The sequence below is a fragment of the Eschscholzia californica genome, unplaced genomic scaffold, assembly GCF_041429995.1.
Source record: "Eschscholzia californica isolate CP2 unplaced genomic scaffold, dmEscCali1.0.p SCAF_2, whole genome shotgun sequence".
NCBI classification, from domain to species: domain Eukaryota; kingdom Viridiplantae; phylum Streptophyta; class Magnoliopsida; order Ranunculales; family Papaveraceae; genus Eschscholzia; species Eschscholzia californica.
In genome coordinates this window covers 21351647-21378686 of record NW_028238309.1, presented here as the reverse complement: position 1 = coordinate 21378686, position 27040 = coordinate 21351647, and the positions used below count along the sequence as shown (strand labels likewise).

Below are 27040 nucleotides of genomic sequence, written 5' to 3'. Positions count from 1 at the left end.
GTCGTATCTCTCCAATTATTAGCTCTCGCCAAACATAACCCAGAGATGGGATCCAACTAGTCTGAAAATCTCAATGTATTCCTCCTAGGATGCTTTGCGTTTGATGAACATTGATGCTTCTTTCATCTCGTTGAACGAAGACATTGTAGGATTGATTTTACGTGAGATTCGACGACAGTCCAGAGCTCCTACCACAATATAGAAACTTTTTTACTTGTATGTGTATTCAGTTTGTTGGTAGAAATCGTAACAATAATGTTGATGTTCTAGCTAAGCGGTCTAGGAGAAATCATGAAGAGCCCTTCTGGGACTCGATTCTTCATCCTCCTCTGACATCTCTACAGTATTCAAAACATGTTGTAGTTTTCCATGAAATTTACTTTTCAACTTATTATGCAGTCGTATTTCCATAAAAAGAAGTTTAAAAATTGGTCAAAAACTCCCTAAACAAATTTTATTTTCAAAAATGATCCATCAATTTCTTTTTATTTTTGTTGTCTGTGTACGGTTTTCATTGGTTCGCACTAAATGAAGAAAATAACTTTTTTTGGTTGGAAGTTCTTTTCTTCACCCTCTCTCGGTCTGTCCTTAAGTCCATAAACCTTATGGGGACAAAAAGCAAAACTGATCACATGCATTAAGAAGTTAATAGGCATCATAAACGGTTTAAACCTAATTAATAGAGAAAGTTTAAGGCTAATGAAGTTTATTTAACTGAATTATCAACCATAAGTAATATTATTTATAATCGCTATTTTAATAAATTTTTACTTGTTAGAGTGATAGAAAAAACTTCAATTAAAAGAAATATTTATGAATGACTTGATCAACCCAATATTGTTTTCCATGTGAATCTTTTTTCTTTTTCTAATAACAAATTAGTTGGTGGTCTTAGAGATGGTGAGAATGGTTTACTTGTATTCTTTATTTTTTCAGTAATTACGGCCATTTAGGTTATTTTGTGTGTAGTTCAATTAGTATATAATTGTGATATGGAAAAGGCTAATCGCCAATTTCAATAGTCTCGAGAGGGATTCGACTGGTAATTTGTGAGGATTGGCGAGTAAACTCACGATGGAAAGTGCTTAACCATGTTTCAAGATTGCTAGTATATTTTTATGTTGTTATCTTCACATAATTTAGCTTTCACATCTCTTTTTTGCACTCACAGAATTGCAAATAGTTACTAAATTTTTGCTCAAGATTTTATAAATTATTATGATGTCTCATACCAACAAATATTTTTCTTTTTTTATCTTTTTCAGGGTTTGTTATGTATTATTTCGAAAGTTTTGGAATTATGGATAGGTATCGGGTGGCTTTTAGTGATAGATTAGCTATGATCAAAGAGTGTAGCGGTCATGGTGGTGGTGTCGATGTGATTGCTTATGGAGCTGTTGGAAATGGCAAAACGGATGACTCCCATGTAAATTATTCTATTTTTCCTCTTCTTATAACTATCGAAATTATTTTTGTACCATATTTGAGATAAGTTAAATGTCTTTATATTTGCAAATTTTCTCACATGTCTCTTTATGTAGATGATATTTCAAATTGATCAGGTTGATGAAATAAGTTTGAGTTTTTTGCAGTTTCGATAGACTAAAATTTATTACGATTCCCAAAACTAAGGAGTTTGATTCAGATAGCTTTTATTAATTATGTAAGATTTACAATTTTTACCCTAATTTACATGTAGGCTTTCTTAAAAGCATGGAGAGATATTTGTAGAACAAATATAGCTTCTCCAACCCTTAAAGTACCATCAGACAAGATATTTTTGTTGAGTCCTATAACTTTGAAAGGTCCATGCACTTCTCAAGACATTCATTTACAGGTAATATTTGACCATATATTATAACAAGTATTTTTGGCTTATAATAACAACCGTGATACACATCCTGGCACGCGCCGAAACTCGGCGGGTTAACGTGTCGGGCTGTGATTTAGAGAGATAAAGTATTTTACTTTCTCTCTCTAGATCACAGCCCGACACGTCACCCTGCCGAGTTTCGGCTGGGTTTCGTGTCGGGCTGAGGATCATTTTCCTTATAATAATGGCTTCCACAAGTTTTAAGATTTTTTAGACATTGATTGGAAATCCTTAATAGCAATATTACATTGTATGTGCAGATTTTGGGGAAACTAATAGCACCAAACCAAATTGAATTGTGGGATGAGCATAAGGGTAAAAAAGGATGGATTATATTATCTAAAGTGGAAGGGCTAACCATTCATGGATCAGGTGAAATTGATGGACAAGGTTCTGCTTGGTGGGATCTAATGTCCACCTCTGAAAACTCATATGTAATTTATACCTTTTCTTTCTTCTTTATTTCCAATCTTCTCCTTTTCCCTTGTCAAGTTTCAGATGTCATTTCATTCTTTTCCTAAAATTTTAACTTTTTTATCTAATATGTAATTGATTCTGATATTTGATTTGTTTATTTGCAGGAACTTGAACGAGCAACGGTAAGCTTGATTTGTTAGAGTTGTCTCCACTGCTTATCTACAAACAAATCTAATTCTAAATCTTAATACTCTCTCTAGCATTAGAGTCAAACTTTTTCATTTTTCTTTGAAAAAAATGTGAATGTACATAGGGCAGCTTATTCGGCCCCAAATTTAGCTTTTGTGCTAAAAAATATTGTCTATTGAAGTCAAACACGTATTGACAACTAGTTTATTTTATACTTATACGGCTATATAGGTCCTTGGGATGAACTTGTAGTCTCTAATACTCATTTCAAATGAATCAGAGTTCTAATAAAAAAAAATCTTAAATACAAAATAAATTTGTGGATCAATTCTTTTTTCATTTCGTTACTTAAATACAGAAAATTGCAAGACTAACAATGTTCCAACAAAGCAAGAATAATCACACAACTTGAATTGTTGATATTTCTCTTTTGTGGGTTGTAGACAATAAGAATAGAGGAGTGTAATGGACTTCATTTAAGTGGGTTGAAATTTAGGAACAGCTAGAAAGGTCATATCTCCATAACAAAATGCGACCATGCTACCATTTCTAACATATCTGTAATTGCTCGTAAAGATAGTCCTAACACCGATGGCATTGACATTGGTCAATCAAAATACGTTCTAGTAACAGACTCCTCTTTTTCGACCGGTACGTTTTACAACTTTACCTTCTCCTACCTTTTTCTTATTATGATTTTTATTCATGTTTGATTTTTTTTTTTATTATGGTTTTGTGTATTATATTAGGTGATGATTGTGTTGCTATTAATGGTGGTTCTTATTTCATTAACATCTCAAATGTGCATTGTGGCCCTGGACATGGCATAAGGTTTGTTCCTAAATCTTCTAGTACTTAACCCATTACTTACACCAATTGTTAAAAGTGGAGGAAAATAATACAAGCGGGGAACAACACCGTTGAAATAGTACCATGTTAGCAATTACCAATTTCCAAGAGAATAATACTGTCAAAAATGAATTGAGTTAAAGTATTTAGAGCCTCGGACACAGACAATCTAACTTTTAAACTTGTTACGGGAAACTCTTGCGTTTTCTTAACCCAAAAGCACCACCAAATAACGATGGAAAAAAAATGTAATGTTGGAAGCTTAGGAGCAAATGGAGCTCATGAGAAGGTGGAAAATATATTTGTGCACAATTGTAAATTCACTCGATCTACAAATGGAGCTAGAATCAAAACATGGCAGGTAACTAATCTCTCGTTTATCTCTCGAATGTGACGGGGGGGCCTGTTTATTAGCTTCCTACATTTTACCGGTTGGAAAATGACCTTCTGCCCAGCCACTCTTCCGGTCAGGTTGAGAGATTGATGTCAAACCTTCTCTTCTAAATCTTGTCCAACCATATAACCCAGCCTAGAGAGTAGTACCAAACTATCAAAGAGAAACAACTAAGATAAAAGAATGTTCATGTTGATTTACATGTATTTGTACCTTGTCTTGGTTGATTTTCAGGGTGGGTCTGGATATGCAAGAAATATATCATTTGATGAAATAACACTTGAACAAGTAAGAAATCCAATAATCATTGACCAATTCTACTGTAATGGAAAACATAACTGCAAGAATCAAGTAAGAACTCTATCACTATATATTTTTTATGCATTATAATCGAACTACTAACTAATTATTATTAGTGGACTAATTCAAATTTAATGGTGTTTTTTGTGAATCAGACATCTGCTGTTGAAGTTAGTCATGTAAGTTACAGTAGATTTCATGGAACTTGTGAGAATGATGTAGCCATTCATTTGAGATGCAGTGATACTAAACCTTGCAAACATATAACCATGAATCATATCAATATTCGATCAGGAAATCAAGCAGAGAAGGTTTTTTCTTCCTGTTTCAGTGCTTTTGGAAGATCTAACGATACTTTTCCTATCGTTTCATGCCTACCTCAGATTCCAAGTTTTTGAGTTTCTTTTTTTCTTTTCAGAAAGTAGACTTGTTCTTGGTAAGAGCAGTAGTTTTGATGATAATAGAAATAGATAATGGATTTAAACTATGAACAGTACAAAACTCTGGGTCGAATTTGATTTGAATATGTTACTTTCTTGTTTAGTTTGGTTAAGAATGAGATCGGTACGGATAAATCATTTCCCTATTCTTTTGGGAATTACCAATTATAATTTCAGACCATGGCATTCGCAATGAGCCTGATTTTTTATTAAACAAGTCAGCTTATTCTCATTTAGATCAACAATTTTGTTAACTATGGAAATGAAATGTGAATCTAAACTATGAACAGTATAGCATACACAAGAAAGTGGTGTTCGAAATTCAAATTCGAAATGCTCGTGGTTGGGCATTACAGTTTATTGCATAGGGATCTAGAATTCATATTCCTGTTCTGATAACTCCTTTAACATATGAATACAAAATTACATTTCGTAGGGTTAATTTCCGTTTAACCCCCAAGTGCGAACAACTCGCCCGTTTGGCACCACTAACGACGGTTCCCTCCATCTTGTTCTCCATCTTCCTAGGTATTTTGCCTCCGGCCAGCAGAGGTAAAACCCCTACTCTAGACAAGAAACTCAACCCAGTAATCTAAAATGGAAAAAGCATAGAAACACTGAAACATCGATGGACATGTCTAAAAAGTAAATCAACTCTTACTATGATAAGCTGGTTTAAATTTTATCTTCTTAATATGTTAGAACTTCTTCTACTAGTCAACTCTTTCAAGGTTAACATATTTCAGCCAACATACAAGATGGAATAGCCGAAAAAAGAAGTGGGCCATGAAGTCCCTACTGGAGGCGGCACAAGATTATGCTGCTCATTAGTCCTTTGCTGTAACGACTAGCAACCCCAATGCACCGATAAGTATGTACTGCACGAAAAGCGTGTATCCACAAGTTAAAAAGATGCATACATGTTGAAGAACTACTCGAGAATAAAAAAGTCTCGTTATGATATACATTTAAAGCTTCGGTTCATCAATGTGGAAAATTCATAATATGTCGACCAACAAGCTACTTGTGATCAGGGTTAGTATCAATGAAACGTACAGAAAATCTTACATAATGTTTGTTTTTTTTTTAAGTCAGATCTGAAATCTGACTCAGAGTCTTGACTTGATTCAAGTCATATTTCAGGATGTTTGTTTTTGTCTGACCTCGGACGTCAACTCATTTAAACGACTTATTTGGACGGATTTTTTGAGCTTACCCCATCGTCACTAATTGGTAATTGAGTCTACCCCTCAATTATGGTTAATTGACAAAAACACAGAGGTTGTGGTTGGCGTACGTGAAATAATTGTCACTATCAAGAGCAATTATTCTTCAATATGATTCTTAGTAGTTATATTGTTTGATTTGGTCGGAAATATGATTATTAAAGATCGATTTTTTTTTTTTTTACATTATTTAATTTATGATTTTATTATCGCATACCAAACATGTCACTTCGTCGTTTTTACAAAAATTCTAAATACAAGGGGGTAAGTTCAATCACCAATTACTGAAGGGGGTAAACTCAATTACTGATTAGTGTTGAGGGGGTAAGCTAAAAAAAACTAATGGGACAGATCTTTGGCTGATTTGAGTCAGACTAGTCACACTCAAACAATGAGAAGGAGAAGAAAAACACCATATTAATTTCTGAACATCATCATTATTATTTGGCGATTGTACCAAAGTATAAGATATACCTTGATGATCGGTTTCTCGGTCATGATAATGGTTACCCAGCCAACATATGGTAAGAATCTGCACAGCAATAATAGTTAGTGCCCGTCAAGACATTACATACAACTATACCAACTAAAGAAAAGAAAATAATTTCTTAGGGTTCTCACCCAACAGCTCTCCCCATAATATGGTGGCGCTGAAGCCAAAGCTGACCATGAGCATATAAAGGTCTATCGTCCCCAAAGTTGTTATCCCCTGAAACAAAAATAAGCAAATCCTGAAGGTATTAGTTTTTAACCAGAAAGGCACACATTTAAACAATGTGTAGTAAAAAAAAAGTGGAGCACGTGAAAACAAGGAATGTTCAAGAGAAAACATTTATGCTATAATTGAGAGACAGTTTATTAGACAGGTAGCGAGTAATGACACCACACCAGTATCAGTTACCCTGACAAAATTATAGACCAACATAAACTCCATACGAATTCATTTTAAAAAGAATACCTTTCGTAAGGACATCAACTTCTCCAGTATCCTTCCTTTCATGAACCTAATATCAGAAACAAAAACTCAGTCAATTCTTCCAGTACTAATATGTTTATTTTGTTTTATTCTTTTGCAAGTAATAAACTAAAAACGTTATGAAATAATGCAAGACAATAAAAAAAAAACCGAGTGTGCACGCACACAACACTAACATGAACATAAAAATTTGAAGGTGAACGTGACATGGTTACAGTTAGTTAGCAAAACGCCAAAAATGCCATCTAGACATGAACCTATTTTCCGAGTGGATTACAACGCGGGGGTGTTTCTACTGGTTGAGTAATCTTTTCCCTAAGCATCTCACAATGGCTAGAACTGCTACAACAGTAAGACATTTCTTGCTACGTAAACCCTTCATTAGTCATTCAAATTCCAAATTTCTTGTAAAGAAAAGTTCAATTAGAATTTGTCAATCACCAGGAATTGTAAATTACTACTTCAGTCGGGTAAGCCAAACTGCACAAAACAGATCGCAGAAGATTTTTGTCTTGCAGTTTTGTATCTGCTGAACTACTGGTTTGCCTTTAAGAATTTATAGTTTACTTAATTCAGTGGCAAACAAACAGTTCCAGCATTAGAGAGCTCAAGTCGACTAGTAGTTAAGAATTAATTTAAAAAAATATTAGATATCTGGGTACTGGCCATATTCGTAATTAACAGCAAGTATTGAAAATTTGTGCAGTATGACTTATCAAAAAAGTTAGAAAATTAACAAACATAAATTGTGTTGTTTGTGGTTTTATATCATAAGGGAAGTGACATAAAGGGAAAGGTGTGGAAAAGATGATAACCTTAATCACACGATGCACAATTGGTATTTCACGGCCCTGAAACAAATGAGTAAACATATCAGCAAGAAGAACCCCAGCCAGAAAAAAGTCTAAACCTCCACAATATTAGGGAACATGTTATAAAACTACAAACTTCATAACAATATACAGAGAGCAACCTGAAAGTGAAATAACCAAAAGCAATAAACTGTGCAGTGATGAGGAATAAGAGAAAAAAATGGTGGGGTGGGGGATACATAGAGAGAACGACAAACATGTCATTCACAACAATCAGTAGTACATTGAAAAGATAGCTAAAATTATAAAAGGGGTAACTTTAAGCGGCAGACTTTCGGAGTTGGTTGTATTTGGGCTCTTAAATTGAAATAAACTTGGTCGAATATTCAAATTAAATGCCAAACAGGTTAGAAGGCTTAAAAGAGTTGAACCTTTGTTCTTATGGCAGAGAAAACCAACTTCACTAAAGCCTAGTCCATGAATCATTTCCACATAAGCCGAGCATGTTATACTAATGATCTTGGTACGAATGTGGGGAAGTTAAAAGTAATGATATAATTCCAACATTTTGTCACATGACAATATTTTTTTCCTATTCTTTAGTAATCCAAGTAACACGAGTGCAACTGTAAACAAAATAACTATAATTGGAGACTTCTGTAACAACCAAGCAAAGTAACACGAGTTCAACAAACAAATAGTGATAAAAAATCAAAATTAAAATAATAAGCAACTATCTTGAAATAGCAGAATCCGTGAGATGAGACATTATTGTATAACATATGTCAGGAGTAATATACATACATCAACATTGAATACAACGATTTCCCCTGCTCGAATTGGATCCTTGCTCATGTGTAAAAACAGTATATCACCCTGCACCACCATAATTGTTCATACAGTTATTTTATTGAGAAAGATGACAACAAAAGGAGATACAAAAGAAATGATGCAACAGTAACTTCGATACCTCTACACACACTACCTGCCATAAGTTTTGTACAAAAGTACTCAACTACTGCTAGACAAAAATGAACTACCCCCAACCCGACGGGAAAAGAAAAAATGAAGATGATGAAGCTGAGTTGGAGATGGAACATGATGACCATAGAAATATGCTGCCTCAATCTTGTCAAGAAAATGTTTTAGTAATGAAGAATAATCAATACGAAATGACCATGATGAGTAGCAAAATCAACTAGATGGGCAACATTTCGAGTTGCAATGCCTCGTAACATAATCTCCCGAAGTAAATATGACTAGTAGAGAGAAATCTAACTCAAAAGTTAAGGGATTCTGACACAGCGTTCCGACTTTCCAAGAGCATGCTTCTGATGCTGATATAATACTCCAAAAATTAGCTAGGCATGGCTGTCTATGATCTAAGGACTAAGAAGGTGCATCATGCAATATGCATGACATCCATGCAAGTTCACTCAACAGACTACTAATATGAACAGGTTTATGCCACCCAAGGAGGGGTAAATCATTCTTTCATGACCAAGAAACCCTTTAGGGTCATCAGCATTACTACTTAGCTGATTGATATTCTGTCATCCTCAACACCCCTTTCTCACCAACTCGATTTCCAAGTAATATGAGGTTGTTCGGAATGTCATTCACGAAATCAGGTCCTTGACGATATCTCTATGTAGTTGTTCAACCCAGGTCTTAAACTATCTCTCTCTGTGGCTATATGAAACAGTCGGTCTTGGTTGGGAGTGTTTGAATGATTCTCTTGCAACATTAGATATTAATTCACTAGCCAAGCTCAAACGAGTTCAACAAAAGATTCAAACGTTTACCCACCAAAAAGTCAAAAACCATTCTATCTTTCCAATTGTAGGTCAAAACTCGAAATATTCCAAAGAAAAAAACTTGCATTATAAATTGACATGTTAATAAGCAAAATAAAATCAATCACAAAAGTAGAAGTCATGAGCTTGAATTTCAATAAAACTAGATAGATGCTTTAACTCACCCTCTTGAAGCCAGGTTCCATACTTCCAGATAACACAACAACAACAGGCGACTCACTCCCAGTAAAACACATCAATCCCTTCCATATTATCAAAGCTGATGTAACAATCATACCTAAAACAAAACCAAATTCAGATCCACATAAAACCCATTAACCCCAATCAAAATCAATCAAATAATAATACAAAACCAAACAAGTGAATTTCTAGATCAAGGATGAAAATTTGCATTTTCAACTACAAAAAGTCGAAATTAACAAGGAAACAATTCCCTTTTAAGTATTACAGATACAAAGATATCTACTTGAATCGAAACCCCCATAATGATATCAAAGATAGATCTAAGAAGCAATCAAAATACAAAAGCTAGAGTTAGGGTTTATGACGAACCGAGACTAACGGCTTGAGTAAGAACTTGTCGGAATTGAAGAGATTTAATGGAGTCTACGGTCTCTCCAATCCAACCCATTTTGGTCTTTTTCTCCATTAATCTTTTCTTCTTCTTCTTCTTCTTCTTCTGGTTTTCGTCGTTGAAATCTCGTCTCTTCTTTTTACCACCAGTTTCGTCTCTTCTCCAGATGTACTGTTGGATCTTGGAGTTTTTTCGTTAATGCTCGAAGAAGTGACAAAATCCTAGACCAAATGATGTGGCACCTGTGAAGTGGAAATTTAGACCAATAATCAGACACCACATCAGATTCCTGACGTGGCCGTTGTAGTAGCAAAGGCCCAATACTGGTGCCATTTTCAACCCCCAAAGTTCAACGTTAAAGGAAAGAAAAATGATGCTATGCCCGGTGCCAATCCCAGGTGAAACCCGGCGTGCCGACGTGGCGCGGTCAACCGGGCATAGCATCTTACGTGGGCAGAAGTTTGAGATGGATTTCACGAATTGTCGGATATGGTCCCTCAAATTTCACTTAATTAAAAAAGAGGGGCTGATTATAAGAAAATAGGTTAAACCCATTCACGAACAGCAAGCCGCTCATTCTCTTTGTTTCTTCAACTCAATCCCTTTCTTCACCTAGGGTTTTCACTTTCCTTCATCCAAATACGGATCCAGGGGTGTCGTTCTTCTTCATCATTTCTTTTTTCTTTAAGTACGAATCAAACGAGGTCCTCCCTCTATCTCTACAAGTAGGAATCTAGGTTACCGGTTTTTTAAGGTTCTCTGTCTATCTCTCTATAAATCCAAACTTTGATTTTTCCTAGTTTCTAATGTGATGATCAATATTACTAATTTTGCTTAGATTTTCCCCTCAGTTCAACCAGATGTTTAAACCCTAAGTTGGATTCTTACTTTGGATGAACCCTAAGTTCGGACTTGATGAAAACCCTAAAAGTGGATTTAGGGTTGATTGCTCTTACCAAGCAATTAAAGGAATTGGTAGAGATAGAGAGAGATAGAGAGAACCTGGAAAAATGGAGTTGTTCTTCTGCTCTTTGTTGAAGAAACGTCCGGTGAAGAAGTCGAATCCCTAAGTGAATGTCGAGCTCTCAAGGAAATAAGAATAGTTTCCTGATTTTATGAGAAGCCCTCTATTGTAATTAACCTAAAGTCAAGGACCAGATCTGAAATTCGTCCAATCCCCTTTTCTCTCCTTTCACAGGTCAGATGCTATGCCCGGCTAGCGCGCCAACTCACCCGGCCGGGATTCCGGCCAGGCATAGCATCACGGTTGTAAAGGGAAAGGAAAATGAACTGGGACTCCCAGAGATACTCCCAAATGTACTCTGGCGTCACAGGACAAGGCCACTTTGGTCTCTCACTCTGACAAAAACTATGAAACGACCAAAATGGTTGTCACTGTAAGGGGGATTACACTTGGGAGTATCCCAGGGAGTCCCCTATCATCATTGAAAAATGTGTGTATTATGGGGTCAACTATCCATGAAATTCAAATAGATAACTTCCTAAATTTCTCTCTCTCTATAACCGTTTTTTGAGAAAATTTTGAGAGATTTTCGTTTATTCTCCGGCGAAGGGGCATCCCTTTACCGGAACCCTTTTTTCCTTTCTAATAAAAGTTTGCTATCCCTCCATAAAAGTTTCTAGGATTTCACATATCCAATTTATGTTGTGGTGGTAGTCGCGGTTGTTGTTGTTATGGTAGTCGTTGTGTTCTATTGTGGTGGTGGTCGTGGTGTATGGTGGTGGTTTGATTTTTGATGTACGGTAGTGGCGGTGGTTTGAACGATAGTGATGGTGGTCTGATTTGTGTTGTATGGTGGTGACGGTGGTTTGTACGGAAGTGATGGTGGTGATTTGATTTGTTGTGTATGGTGGTGGCGTGGTTTGAACGAAAGTGGTGGTGGTGGCATGTTTTCGTGGTTTGGAGGTTTTCTGGTGGTTATTCCAGGGTGATGGTGGTGGTATGTTTTGTGGTATGAGATGGTGGTGGTTTTATGGTTTGGTCATGGTGGGTTCCTGGTAGTGACGGTGGTTTCCTCACAGTGGCAGCGGTCTTTCAGTGGTGGCGGCGATTTTCCGATGATGGCGGCAGTGGTTCTCTTGTTTGGAAGCAATTTATGTTTTAATACAATAAATTTTATGACCTTTAGGGTCTTTTTATTCTCGATCTTGATGATCTTTTCATTTTACGACATTTAGGGGCTTTTCATTTAGTCTTTGTCTTGTTATTTTTTCCCTTCACGAGGCACTTTACGTCCGAAAGTTCTGTGTAGAACTTTACTTATGTAACTCTCATGTAGTTCTCAGAAGAATTAAAATTCTCAAACCATGTAATGTTGTGGATTGATTTCTACTTATCAATGTAATTCTGGTTTTACTCAAAAAAGAAATATGTGTCTACCTCACAGACTTATCCATTTGTTATGTTACTTGAGATTGGTCGCGAAAACATTTGAATGTCACTTGTACGAACTTAATATGTATTACATTGTGAATCTGGATGAGTATTATAATTACCATATTAAGGCATTTTGGACCCTAAAGGTCATATAAAGACCCTTAAGGTCTGTTCTAGGGGGCATGTGTCATCCTATTCCTAGATTTGTTTTATTTATTGCCTAAATTAAGTAGGATTAATCTTTGTGATAAACTGTTCACACTAAGGCCTGATCTTGTGACCTTATAGGCTTAAGAAGGGAGTGTCCAACCACTAAACCAAAAGGTGGTAGATTGCTATGTGAAGTTAAATTTTAAGTGTTTAGTGGGTATTAGGAAAATGAGGTGCTTTCAGAATTGTTGTTATTTTTCTAATTGAATTTAGGTTCTCCAAAGGAAAATGTTATACTCATATTTGCCCGTTATACTCATTGTTATTCACATTTACACTTCAACCTATTTTAACCCTAGCACATTCACTTTTTCTGTACACACATATGTTGTCAAATGCTTTCACCAGTTTCCATTAGTAAGATTCTATACTGAAACTATCAGACAGATGAAATCAATGTGTAACATAAAGAATCAGTCCGATCATACCAACATATAGCAAAGAGGAACATCCAAAGAGAATTTTAATAATCTTCTTTCGTTAACAAGAAAACTGTTGCTATACTTAAACTATAAGGAAGATGAAATCGATGAGTAACATAAGGCATCGGTATAGTTTTACTGACAGATAACAGAGAACAACAATATTTATAGAAAATTTTGATAAGTTTTTGTCGATAAGACAACACCGATATGTTTCATTACATATCGGTAGCTTCTTGTCGACCTCTAATGTAATTTGTCGAACGGGTACCTCCGATAGATTGCTTTTATGAATTTTTTTTGCTTTTCGAGAATAACACCACTTTCTTTGAAAGAAAAACTCAAAAAGAAGACCCATAGGATGTTTCCATACTTTTTTAGTGGATAATTTTTCAGTCTTTATAGTTTTATTTAGATCAAAATAAGAATGTGAAGTTTCTCCCTCTTACATGATTTTTACTATTAAAACACCAATAAAAAGCTTCAATGAGTTGAATGATTTGAATATATTCATGGAAGAAGATAATCATTTGATTTCTAGGTCTTTTATCAAAATAGAAAGTTTTAAGTGGTGGGTTAGTGAAAGGATAAATCTTTACGAATTGGAAGTGAAAAAAAATCAAAATACTGTCACAGGAATAACAGGATCTACAAAAGTGACCAAAACGGTTGCAAGGAGTTTTTTCAATTTATACCCCTAATGGATAATTGAAATTTAGAAACCCCTCATCAATAACCGAAACTATAACATTGAGTCAGTGGTGAGTGTGAGTGCAATTTGGTCAAGGTAAATTGACCTAATCCACCCAAATGTGAGTGCGGCAGGTAAATGGGGAATGTATACAAAATTTCCCTTCTACAAATTGGGTTTAATTTCATTTTCATATTTGGATTTCAGTCTAATTTCAATTACAAGAAATCTGCAAACGAACGGGGATTTCACACATTTCAAATTTAGGGAATTAGGGTTTTCAATTAAGAATTTTTAGGATTTTATAAGGGTTGTTTCATCTGGGGAAACGAATCTGCCAAAGAGAGGGAGATCAACCCCTGTGATTGGGTTACACATGTTACGGAGATTGAGAGAAATGAGGGACATGGGAGAAGATATATAGTGTGTTGAGTGTCATCCTTTCACTAGACTGAGATAGAAGACCTGCTAGCTTTTGGAACTATACCCAGGACAAACTTTATCTCTACCACAAATTCAGTCTAGTCTAGACAATTTGTTTTTTTCTCATCTTGTTCCAACAACTGTTTTAAGCAGGCTTATCAAATTTCGTTAACACTTCTGAAGGCAAGAAAAGTTGGTTCCGACATAAGTGCGAAGCCAATTGTAGCTGATGGCCTGGTGCTAACATATATCTTTCTCCAATGTTAGATACCACATTGGGTTGTTAGAACCAACAACCCTCTCACAAGACGGGACTAGGCGAGTTGCCCATGAATTCAACCTGTAAGCTGCCATCTTTTACGAGAAGTCTATATGCACACACAAGCTTTTCTTGAATTTCACCCATTCACAACAAGGAGACTTGTAGGACAAACTCAGCTACCTCATCTGATTGTTCAAACTTAGCCTTCAACGGAGTAACTCATACGAATTACTCTTATAACTCCGCACCACAAACACTAAAAGCGTATTATATTATGCAGAAAGAAATGCTGGAAATCATATAATCTTAAAACTTGAAGAAACTGAAAAAATTAATTATCCAATACATTTGATGTCCTAGGAAGTTAACACACAATAACATTAAAAAGAAAAGAAATAATTAATCCCCTTGTTTCCCTGCCAAACCTACACAATTCACAGTAAAAGTGATATTTAATTTAACAACCTAACCATCTTATCTCCATATATTTCTTCTTCTTCTTCTTCTTCTTCTTCTACATTTACATCTACCTTCTATTCGAGCCTTCCAAGTACGAAGGCAGATTATCCCAAGTCTTTGATCAGCCTGAGCTCTGCTCTGAACCACCTAATTTCGATCTATTTAAATATGTAAGTTTGTGTCATGGGTTTCCGAAGAAGTTGCGGATTGATGCCGGGAAAATCATCACCTTTGCAATTGATCTGAACCACCTTGACCGGAGGTGATGCTTGGACTAGCACCATTTTCAGGTGGTGGGGCAGTGCCCCATTCCGATTTTGAAGGCTCAACTACAACAACACCTCCATCAGTTAGCCCCAGGGCAAACTGATTAGCTTCAGATGGATGAGCGACTATCACAAGCGGATGAACTCTTGTGCTATTTGAGCTATAAAAGAAAATCAGAATTGAAATGGTCTTCAGGAGAAAATGCATAAGCTTAGGTAATGATTGTTTATTTCAAACTTAGATCTGAGATATGGCTTGGGATCTGAGTCGACGAGTCAGATTTTAGAAAGCTCATTTCTATATAAAACGTCTCGAGTCCCGACTTGCCAGAATGGCTGACTCAGGTTGATTTTAAGTCACTATAAAAAAACATCTTATTAGCGACGGTTTTATTCCGTCACTAATAGAGAAAATCCGTCGCCAATACTTTTACCGACGGACTTCGCGACGGTTTCTACACATACCGTCGCTGATGTTTTGGGCATTTACGACGTTTTTTTTTAATACCGTCGTTGTAGTTTGATTCTTGGCAACGTGTATTTCCTTTATTTTAAACATCAACGACGGGAAAAACCGTTAGTAATACTTATTACCGACAATTTATATACCGTTTCTAATAATATTACTTACGGTTCTTGTCGTCGCTAATGTTTTAAATCTTTTTCCAATATCTCTCCTGTTTTTTAACTGGCAGAATGCCTAACCCTCAAGATAATTCCTTCAAACACACAAAAAGCAACAATAATTCACATCCATTGAACAAAACGAACATTAACACTAATATATCTCAAAATGTGAACACAAACATATCCCAAAATGTCGACACCTGAAAAGAAACAACATTTAAATTGTATTCAAATATGGGAAACACATAAAAAGTGCATACTTTAGTGTCTACTACTTTACGACCCTTAATCTTCATTAAAAATCTTCTTTATCCTCTCAAAACTCCATGTATATCCTGCATAACAAGGTTTATAACGTGTGAGTACTAAACACTCAAACAATAAACAAATTAAACAAATGCATAAAGTTTCAATCATATGATAATTAACTCGATCGGGGGTTTCAATATAGAATTAGCTCAATTCAAATCTGATTTCACAAGTTATTCAAGTGAATCACTCGATTCAAACTAAGTAATACTAAGTCAAGAAAGACTAATGAATTTACTCTAAAAATCACTTGGAAACATGTAAATCTATACCCACATGATATCAATCAGAGTTAAAATTTTGGATGAAATGGTATGAAAATTAAACGCATACATAATTCATAAGAATAATGTAGATTACGAAATCATTGGCGTTAACTAATAAGATAAGAAAAATCATTCATTATTGAGTTATCAATTCCTCGAGTATATACTAATATAACTAATTATGGTAATTCCATTGCTAGGGAAGTCAGGTTGTCCCCTTCTTGCTGGTGTTGGTCCCAATCAGACGGTTGCTATCTTAATTGCAAGGATATAATTTTGTATCTATCGATTAAGTCGCACAATTTCTTAAAAAGTCTTACTGGACAAGAGATAAAAATACAAAGACATCTATAATTTACTACTGAAGAAAAGATAAACAATATCAACAGGACTCAACATAATGCTATGATAGGTTTCGAGTTCGAACTTATGGATTTCTGCTGCACATGCCTCTTCCGAGTGAAAGAAACATTCTTATTCATATTCCAAACCGCATACAAATTCAGTAACCATCACTTTGTGACTAAGGCTGGCTAAAGAACGATAAGACAACCTATATGTACCGTTAGTAATAAGATTAACTCTAAACTAATTTGATCACTCTTAAATAGAAAACGATTGGTCAGACTCACTCTTATCATGGCCAGTAACATATGAGTTGTTAACATGAATAAGTAACTTATCATAATGTCAAATAAATAATAACTTACTATGATCGTCTTCTCAAAGCCAAAATAAGATGAAGCATCGATCAAGATTGGGCTGGTGTTGGGCCTTGGGAATCCTACATAAGAATTTGATCATCAAAACCTAAACATAATAGTCAAAATATAAAATTGGTCACTAAATTTTTTTTATTAAAAAGGTTAAGAGTCCACACCTTTTGAGTGTTGCTGCCACCAGAACGATCATTTTCAAGTTGTGCCAACCTCTCTAATGCACTTTTGAGTTGATCTTGTAAATCCTTCATTTGTTGATTTTTTTCAACATCATCTGATCTTTTCTTCTTTCTTGAATTTGAAGTATCTCTGTCCCAAAACTGCTTTGGCTTTACTGGACCATAGCAACGAACTCGACCGCCTCTATCACGTCCCATTACTTGAGCGAAAATATCGTTTGGACATGAATCGACAAATTCTCCATCTTCTTGAGTCAATTGATGTTGTAGTTTTTCTATTTTATCCTGTCAATGCAACCACATCTAATAAGTTAGAATTAAATCATATAGTAAATGTAATATATCATATATAAATGAAATAATTACAATCTTCTCTGCTGCCAATTCGTTTACTGGAGCAAGATTTCTTTTCCGTGTATGAGTCCTTTTGTATACTGTTGTGCGAGGAGGGGACGCATTAAGCTCTTTTCTTAACTGTTAAAGCAATTACTGAAAGAGTTAAACACAAAATCAATTGAATATTATGATTTGATATGAATGAGACGAAAGTAATTTACCTCATCAGCATATTTGGCATGGGACTTTGAACCTCCTGTATGCGGAATTTGCTGAAGAGCCTTATTTTTTGCATTTCGACGACTTTGTTTCTATATTAAATAATCAAAATTATTAAAGTATACACTATAAATAGAGCTAGTGTTTACTATAAGTAACTACCTTCGCATCTTCTGAATTCCAGTAATCAACAACATTCATCCATTCGCTCGGTTCAATCCCATCGGGTGGATTAGCAAGGCACTCGTCTAGGTTGTCATATGACGAAAAGTGCTCCTTTTTCACGGTGTATTTGTGATCTTTCCATCTTGCATTCAACCTCTCCGATAGAAATTTGTTACATTCAAAAGGAATTTCGAATATTTGCTTGTAAAAAGAAAATAGTAAACAATAATTAAGACACATCCATCAATAAAAATTTAAACATAGTAGGTTAGAATATTTACCTTAATCTGATCTATAGCTTTATTTATCTCTTCCTCTCTAAACTTAACCATTTTCTTCCAATCAGTTATCGAAAGTGGAAATCTGTTCACATCCCTTGCCAAATATCTAATATAAGTCGACAAGTATGTTGAATTTGATCCGATTGGCTGCTCATATTTGTCAACTTCAATTTTTAACGTTCCTCCTGGTGGGAGGTCATCTAACCATGATAATTGGGTTGGCCCCCTCCCTCTCTTTGTTGGAATTTGTTGATCTTCAGCCATTACCCTGTTATATCATGAACACTAAACTTAAAAGAGACAAATAACTATGAAGATTAGTAAAAATCAATGTAGAGATACCGATATATCATATAATTAATCAAAAGACACTTCTCAAATAAAATATCAATTAGTTCATCACAAAATAATAAATATAATGTCAATATAGTGTTAGGAATAAGAAATGGATCACTATCTAGTAATTGATCATCAACTTCGCGGCTAGTCATGTCAAAAGTGTCTCTCGGTTTATTTCTTACCACAACATGCCATTCCGGCTCACTTGGATCTTGAACATAAAAAACCTTGCAACCTGAGATGCCAATACATAAGGCTCTTCATTCTGGGTCGACAATGGATATGTGAAGTTAACTAGTGTGAAACCTAGATCATCAACTTTCACTCCTTTACCTTTGTTAACATCAACCCAATCGCACTTGAATAGTACAAATTTACAACCTTGTCGGTATGTCACTTCAATTATATCAGTCACTCGTCCATAATATGTTAACTTTGCTTCAACTGGATTTCGATCCTTTGCACTTGAGACGCAGGGAGGAATTGCATCTAAAGTTACACAACTACTTTGTGTTTTAGCTTTGACCTCTTTGGAAACAATTTTGAATTTATATCCATTAATTCTATAACCTTTGTATCGCTTAGCGCATGAAAGCGGTCCCGCAGCAAGTATGTCAAGTCTCTCGGGATATGAATGACTTGCCCGCTTCAGTCTATTAAGATGTTCCTTAAACCAATCAGCAAACTCTTCTTTGTGCTTGTTTTGAATTGCTTGAGCCGACATTTTTCGACTGACCATATTCAACTTAGATTTGTGAAGACTGCAGTTAATAGTTAAATAAAATATGTCATATACATAATATATAATTATCAAAGATAGACTAATTTATTTTAGAACCAACTTACTTAATATAGTAAGAGACGTCATCGTCGTTGGATAAAATATATTGATGTACTTGCTTCACTTCAGAATAACTCAGTATGAAGTTAACACCTCATATTGGAGCATTATCTTCATACCTAGGTGGTCTATTCATGCGTGACTCAAGATCACCCATATATGTTGTCATAAATGTCACACACTCATTGGCAAGATATCCTTCAACAATAGATCCCTCTGGTTGTGCTCTATTGCGCACGTATTTCTTCAAAGTGTAGAGGAACCTATTCGCACAGGTAAATACATATAAAACAAGACAAGTACCTAAGTTAAAAATAGAAAAATACAATGCGTACCTTTCAATAGGATGCATCCATCGATAATGAACAGGTCCACCAATACGTGCCTCTGAAGCCAAATGGATGGGCAAGTGGACCATTATGTCAAAGAAAGTAGGTGGGAAGATCCTCTCTAGATTGCACAGAATGAGGGGAATTTTCTTTTCTAATCGTTCATAATCTTCTTCACGACTGACTTTTGAGCACAATTCACGAAAAAAAGTGCATAACTCTAACAATATCGAGCTAACTTTCTTAGGCAATGTTTTACGGACTGCCAAAAGTAAAAATTATTGAATGATAACATGTAAATCATGACTCTTCAAACCATATATCTTTCGTTGTTTGACATTGACACATCTGGCAATATTAGAGGAGTAACCATCTGGAATCTTAATATTTTTCAAGATGTTACAAAACATTTCTTTGCGAGCCTTATCCATTGAATAACATGCAGATGGGATGTGATGGGCCTAGAAGGTTAACCTAAATAGGTCTACACCCGCAAGTGCACGGGTGTCAAGTTATAATAAAGTCTGGTAAGACCGGTTCGTTCCTCAGGGACTAAGTGAAACTATCCTAATACTTAGAAGTAACACGATTGTTGTTTTTGAAAATTGTTTTTTGGTGATAGAAATAATAAAATATTAAAACGATTAAAGGAAATGAACTCAAATGGGGGGGAGGTACCTAGGATTTTAGAATTCACACAAAAAATCACTTTTAAGAGCAAATAATTAGACAAATTGAATCTCTCCATTTATAACTCAAAATTCAAGATAATGAACTACCCAAAATTTCGGAAGATGTTTTCGTTAAAACGTGATTGATAATAAATAGTAATTGTTTTATTTTGAAAAACAAATCTCTAAACTATTGGCTATTAATCAGTAAGCATACACCATCAAAGAACTTAATCTAAGTATGGTGTATCAAACTAAAAATATAGACAATGAAAAGAAAATAAGTTTAGCTAATTAAAACAACTTAAGCTTTTAAGCACGATCAAGAGATTTAGTCATAAAAGAATATGTTTCTAAAAGATCAATACGGTTTCATCATCAACCCTAGATAAGTTATCCATGAAACAAGGAGATTAAAATTAATATGAAGAATAAGAGAAAATGGAAGAAGAACTAAACTTTTTCTCGCTCAGAACTGTTTTCCCTATGGAAGCCAAACGTACCCCTAAGGAAAATAATTTTCCAGCAAGTGGGAAAAGAATTTTCCAGCAATACTTCTTAACCAAACATGGTCTTCTTCTCCACCAAAATTTCTCATTCTCTTTATACTGTTTTTAGGTCAAATTAGAAAACCAAAACTTTGAAAATGGATATTAAATTAGATAACAAATTGGATGATCTTCTTTCTTTCTCACTCTACAATTTCTCTTTGAATCACTCTCACAAAGACTCAAAAGAATGAAGAACAAGAAAAGTATGAGTTCTCTGTTTCTTTAATAATATCTCTCTCTCACATATTTAATGTAGCGTCCCAAATCCCAAATCTCAAGCCGCCTTGAAATCGAAGATTTGAGACCTTCAAACTGGATCCACGAGCGACGCCTACCATGAGTGCACAATCAATACCTGAAAAATGAAATAGCTGGGTTAAAACCCAACTGCAGTAGATTTCCTCAAACCTAAGTCTCGGGTGGGCAAGCTCAATCCCCAATCAAGGAAGTATTTCATTCATATTCATTATTGGCGTTATCTGAAATTTAACGTGACAACTAACATAATACAACGAGATTTACCACACGCATGTAGAAATCAGTAATTTATGTTCTTGGTTATTAGGCTTTCAACGTCCTCGTATTCTAATCCAATATTAACTCTCGGGATAATAATCTTTCTCTTTTTCAATAGATATAAAAAGATCACACTATTCACCAAGATAGACCATTATAGAACCCTAACTTAACAATTAAGTCGACAAAACATTATACCAAAAGACACAATCATCCAACTCTCGTCAAATGATATGACAAGTTGGTGTCCACGTTGTATGAGAGTGTGGTCCACAAGGTCATCCATTGTGTTAGCGCCGACCCCATACGCTCCATACCTCGATCACATCCGGTAGAGAGGGCCGAACCAACCACATAATCTCATACAACCCTCCATCAACTCCAATTAACTCACCGTTTGAGCCACTAGAAAGTAGACAAACAGATCTTTCCAACCATATACACACCGAGATTCATTATCAATCAATACCAGATTTACTTTTAATCTAGACAGAAATACAGTAGGGACTGCTCTGACACCTCGTACGAAAACTATTGTAACTCCTCGCTCAGAACTCTAATTAACTCACCGTTTAAACCTCTAGAAAGTAGACAAACAGACATTTCCAACCATATAAGATACACACCGAGATTCGTTACCAATAAATCCAGATCTAATCTTGAAGTTAGATCAAAACATTGTCCTACATAGATATTTTATGGAATTCAAGATAGAACTAATATCTAAATCATTCAATCATTCTTTATATAACTTTATGTGATTAACAATACTAAACCTATCATGGAATCAATTGAAAAAGCCTACAAAAGAATTAGGAGATAAGAAATCTACCTCTTTTGCCTTAGATGACATCAAGACCACAATCACGCCTCTTTCTCTCTCTAGAGAACTCCATCTCTACCTCTTTTCTTCTTTATCAATTCTTCATTCACTAAGAGTGGCTTGTTGAAGATTAAGAAGATATACTAACTATAACATAAACAATACATAGATTTCTTCAACTTATTCATCAAAATCTTCTCCAAAGAATACCATTTCTCTTTCTCTCTCTAAGTTTTGTTCTAGATCTACAAAAAGAGCTCTAGACCCCTTTTTATATAATTAACTCAAGCAACCCTAGTTTTCCTTCTAACCCACTTCTATTTTATGATGTTCAAGCCCACACTAACTTACTCTTCATATTAGGCCCAACCCCAAATTGACCTAGAGTTTTGTTATTTCCACCTAATTTGATATAGATAGAAAATAGGGGTGTTACATTTAATCTCTCTCTCACTATCAATCTCTTTCTTCTCACACAAACATATAGAATTACATAAGAGAAAAAAAGAATTGGAAATCAGAGATGATGAAGAAAAAATGGCTCTCTGTTCATTTTAGCCGTGAGGAGATGATAAAAAATGATGAACTTTCTCCCTCTCTCTCTCTAATATTTCTCCTTAGTTGAGCTTTTGAGAGGAGATGATCCCCCCCAAACATGAGATATCCAACAGTGAGAAGAGAAGAGGTATTTAACAGACCTCTTTCTCTCTCTCTTTCTAAAATTCGATTATCTTCAATATCTCCTCTGTTTCTGTTTGTGATCTCCAAATCAATTGACCATATCTCTCTCTAAATATAATTCTTCAAAATACTTTCTTATCTCTCGGTTTTAGAAACTTTCTGCTTCTCCCTCTCTACTGGTTCCAGCTTTAACCGAATCCCTTCTTCATCTCCAGAATATATCTTGTTTCAAAAGAGAAGATAAACAATATCTGTATCTTCATCTAATCGGTTTTTCTCTTAGTCTTCTCTCTGAAAAATCTCGTCTCCAACTCACCTTATAGATCACACAAGATAACCCCAACTCCATTTGAAATATACACTTCCTCCCTTATAAATCTCACCTCCAACTCACCTTATACTGTGTAATCTCACTCAATCCCTCTATCAATGTTTGCTATCTATATCAAGAAAATAAGATTCCTCTCTAATCTGCCTAAATTTCCAGCTCTATTAGATTTTGGGTTAATTCCGTTTTGGCCCCCGATTTGTGACCAACTCGCCGTTTTGGCCCCAATAAGTGTCCGGCAGTTCGTTTTGGCCCCAAAAAATTCTTAAATGGCCCCAATTTTTTTTCAACCTCCCAATTCTACCCCCATGGCAATTATGTAATTATTTTTTTTCTTTTTCTTTGTCCACCTCATCTAACAATTAACACATCATCTCTGTCCACCTCACCTTCTTCTCCGGCGAAAGGTTGCCGGCCGGAATAAAAGATTCCGGCTGGCCACCTTTACCAAAAAGAAAAAAAAAATCTTCCTTTCTCTCTCCTCTTCTTCCATTCTCTCTCTTCTTCTCTCCTTCCTTTCTCCCCCTTCTGCTTCCTTTCTCTCTCTCCTCCTTCCTTTCTCTCTCTCCTTCTTCCTTTCTCTCCCTCCTTCCTTTCTCTCTCTAACACCTCCGGCGAAGGGAACCCCTTCGCCGGAGGTCTTCAACAGACCTTGAAGGTCTGTTGAATCGGATCTTCAACAGACCTTCAAGGTCTGTTGAACCGGATCTTCAACAGACCTTGAAGGTCTGTTGAGATCTTATCTTCAACAGACCTTCGAAGGTCTGTTGAGCAGATCTCCAACAGACCTTCGAAGGTCTGTTGAGATCTGATCTTCAACGGACCTTCGAAGGTCTGTTGAGCAGATCTCCAACAGACCTTCGAAGGTCTGTTGGATTAAACCTCCGGCGACTCCTTCGCCGGAGGTAGAGAGAGAAAGGAGAGAAGAAGAGAGAGAAAGGAAGGAGAGAGAGAAAGGAGAGAAGAAGAGAGAGAAAGGAGAGAAGAAGAGAGAGAAAGGAAGAAGAAGAAAGATAGTTTTTTTTTTTTAAGTTAATGGTGGCCGGCCGGAATTGTTACTCCGGCCGGCAACCAGTCGCCGGAGAAGAAGAAGGTGAGGTGGAGAGGAGGTGGTGTGATGGAGGAGAGATAAGGTGAAGTGGAGGAGAAAGAATAAGGTGATGTGGCTTTTATGCCTTTAATCTGTTTTTATAGAAATAATTCCTTTTTGGCCCCCGAGGTTAATTTCGTCAAAATTTAACCCTTTGGGGCCAAATCGAACTGCCGGACACTTATTGGGGCCAAAACGGCGAGTTGGTCACAAATCGGGGGCCAAAACGGAATTAACCCTTAGATTTTATATGATCCTTCCCTTCTCAGCCCATACTTTCTCTTTCTAAAATATCCATTCAGATTTTGCCCAATTCCTTCCAAGAAAATGACCAAAGATAGAGGTGGGAGAAATAGGAAAGAGATAACTTAATGGGATTTCCCATTAATTTGGGTAACACCCCACCAAACCGTGTGAACACGTCTTTGCTGTTAGTGGCAAGTATAGGCAGAGATTTGGTGCTTCGCGGGACAGTTTAACAAGTTGCATCCTTCCCTAAGATGAAGCCACGTGATATTGACTAAACTCACCCGTTAGATGCCCACTGTACACGGTGATTTATTGTGGCACTTTACATGGAATAAAAAACTCTCAACAACCCCAACGTACACCAACCTTGAGACCGAACATTGCCCGTATAACCTTGCAACCGTCTGATCTGGTTCCATATTATGCGCCACGTGTCGCTAAAAAGACCAAAGTGGACTTGATTTTGACTCAAACTTTGACCTTCTCTAGTTTTATCCTCCGAACTCCGTTTCGACTCCCGTTTTCTCCTACGGACTCGTCATGGACCCCACTTCTCATCTGAGCACCAACGTTGGTTTAGATTACCAGAATTCCCAAATGACCAAACTGCCCTTTTGTGTGACTTTCTCCCGTTTTTATCTAATTTTCGAGCACAATTCCATAGAAGACACCTGAACAAGAGAAACTTACAAATCATCAGAGTAACCGCTCGAAATAGACTAACTAACCCGAGTTAAGAGATTCAGATGGAACATTTTCATGTCTCATCAGTATGTAAAAGGTGCCATTATCTTGTCGTATTGGGTGAAGCTCTGGTCGAATATGCATTGCCGCGAGGTCCCATCTCGCCTTCAGATTGTCTTTTGATTTCCCTTCAATGCCCATGATAGTACCCAGAATATTATCGCATATGTTTTTTTCAATATGCATAACATCTAAATTATGCTCCCAATATGGGAGTTCATAAAAAATACTCAGTTTATTCCAATTATCCGGCATCTCGGGGTTTCGATGTGCCACTTTTCCTTTTCTTCTAGATGAACTTGCACATTTTCTTTTTTTGTTTGATGGAGAAGTATCCCCTCTCAAACTTTCCTCGAATTTCTTTCCAAATGTATGTGGAATACCTCTTAGCTTTTGCAAGATATCTGGTCCCAATAAAGGGTTCGGAGGTGGCTATCATCTACGGTCCCATCAAAATCCTTCTTCAGTTTTCGAAACCTATGATCCGAAGGCAAGAAGCGTCTGTGTCCCATATAACACGTCTTCCGCCAATTAGGTAAGTACATATGACTTGTATGATGATAGCATGTTGAACACGCCATTTTTCCTTTAGTGCTCCAACCAGATAACATAGCAAGTCCTGGATAATCACTTATCGTCCACAACAAAGTTGCACACATTCTGAACAATTCTTTCTTAGAAGAATCATATGTTTCTATCCCTTCTTCCCACAATTCTTTGAGCTCATCTTTTAACGGCCTTAAATAGATATCAATGTCATTTCCCGGGCTATGAGGTCCAGGTATAAGCAAAGAGAGTATCATATGAGGTTGTTTCATACACACCCATGGTGGCAGATTGTAAGGAATTATAACAACTAGCCACATGCTATGAGAAATACTCATCGTTTCGAATGGATTAAATCCATCACTCGCTAAACCTAACCTGACATTTCTTGGTTCTGCAGCAAATGTGGGATTTCTCTCATCAAAATCTTTCCAAGCGATTGAATCTGTCGGATGCCTTGACGCCAACTTCTCTCATTCTTTTTTTTTGCCTGCAATTCCGTCGTAAAATAAGGTTCTTGCCGACGGCTTTGTGCCAAACCGTTAGTACAAAAGGTCAATACCGACGGTTTCTTACAAACCGTCGTAATTAGACACATTACCGACAGTTTTATGAAAAACCGTCGGTAATATTCCGTCGCTAATACCGTATTGTTTTGTAGTGAGTGCATTTGAGTCAATCATAATATATGTCTGAATTAAGAGGTCATTGCCTAAAGAAAAAACCAAGTACAAGTTGGCCTTAGACGAGTCAGATCCAGACATAACCTTAGATTGGTTTGAGAGTCATACAGAAATAGAAACTAAGAACAACATAAAATTAACTCTTGCAGGTTGTGCCACACATGATGTTGCCTGTTCTTCCGACTCCATTTGGCTAGTCCGTCCGCCAATAGGTTATTCTGCCTCAGAGAGTACGAAAAGATGGTGTTGGTAAATTTTGCTTTTAGTTTCTGGATGTCGTCTATAATCTTGATTGTGCTTTTGTTCATACTTTTAGAAAAAGACCATATATGTATCTAAACAATATATATATCAAAAATCAATATAAACTCTACATACTTAAGTACTATACCATATATATTCTTCAAAAAAGAAAAAAGTACTATACCATATATATGATCAAGGATGATAGAGCTTATTTTTGCATCTACATTTCCAAGAGAGGAGATAGTAATTATCATCATCTTCTGTTTTAGATGTTGAGGCCATAAATAAACTATTTCTTTTATTT

General features: G+C 35.9%; 2 protein-coding genes, 1 long non-coding RNA gene and 2 pseudogenes across 3 annotated transcripts; 1 reads left to right on the top strand and 4 right to left on the bottom strand.

The window, feature by feature from the left end:
• The first annotated feature begins 1300 nt into the window (after positions 1-1300).
• LOC147556869 (putative polygalacturonase At3g15720) lies at positions 1301-4508 on the top strand (annotated as a pseudogene).
• Positions 4509-5097: 589 nt separating this feature from the next.
• LOC147556868 (uncharacterized) lies at positions 5098-11107 on the bottom strand. The gene is made up of 9 exons (XM_086657839.1): positions 10870-11107; positions 9846-10109; positions 9458-9570; positions 8281-8352; positions 7480-7515; positions 6647-6692; positions 6310-6397; positions 6163-6220; positions 5098-5340 (listed from the first exon to the last, which is right to left on the bottom strand). Exons 2-9 carry the CDS (start codon positions 9940-9942, stop codon positions 5290-5292), a joined length of 561 nt encoding a protein of 186 aa, XP_086513965.1. The 5' UTR covers positions 9943-10109; positions 10870-11107; the 3' UTR covers positions 5098-5289.
• Positions 11108-15472: 4365 nt separating this feature from the next.
• LOC147556867 (uncharacterized) lies at positions 15473-18363 on the bottom strand. Its single transcript, XM_086658718.1, has 7 exons — positions 18100-18363; positions 17816-18019; positions 17656-17745; positions 17465-17572; positions 17081-17383; positions 16911-16984; positions 15473-15960 (listed from the first exon to the last, which is right to left on the bottom strand). Exons 1-6 carry the CDS (start codon positions 18361-18363, stop codon positions 16952-16954), a joined length of 1002 nt encoding a protein of 333 aa, XP_086514844.1. The 3' UTR covers positions 15473-15960; positions 16911-16951.
• A 53-nt stretch (positions 18364-18416) lies between these two features.
• Positions 18417-25918, bottom strand: LOC147556865 (uncharacterized; annotated as a pseudogene).
• Positions 20919-23345, bottom strand: LOC147556866 (uncharacterized). The gene is made up of 2 exons (XR_015233629.1): positions 22179-23345; positions 20919-21185 (listed from the first exon to the last, which is right to left on the bottom strand). It is a non-coding gene; the product is annotated as an uncharacterized LOC147556866 (long non-coding RNA).
• Positions 25919-27040: the final 1122 nt, after the last annotated feature.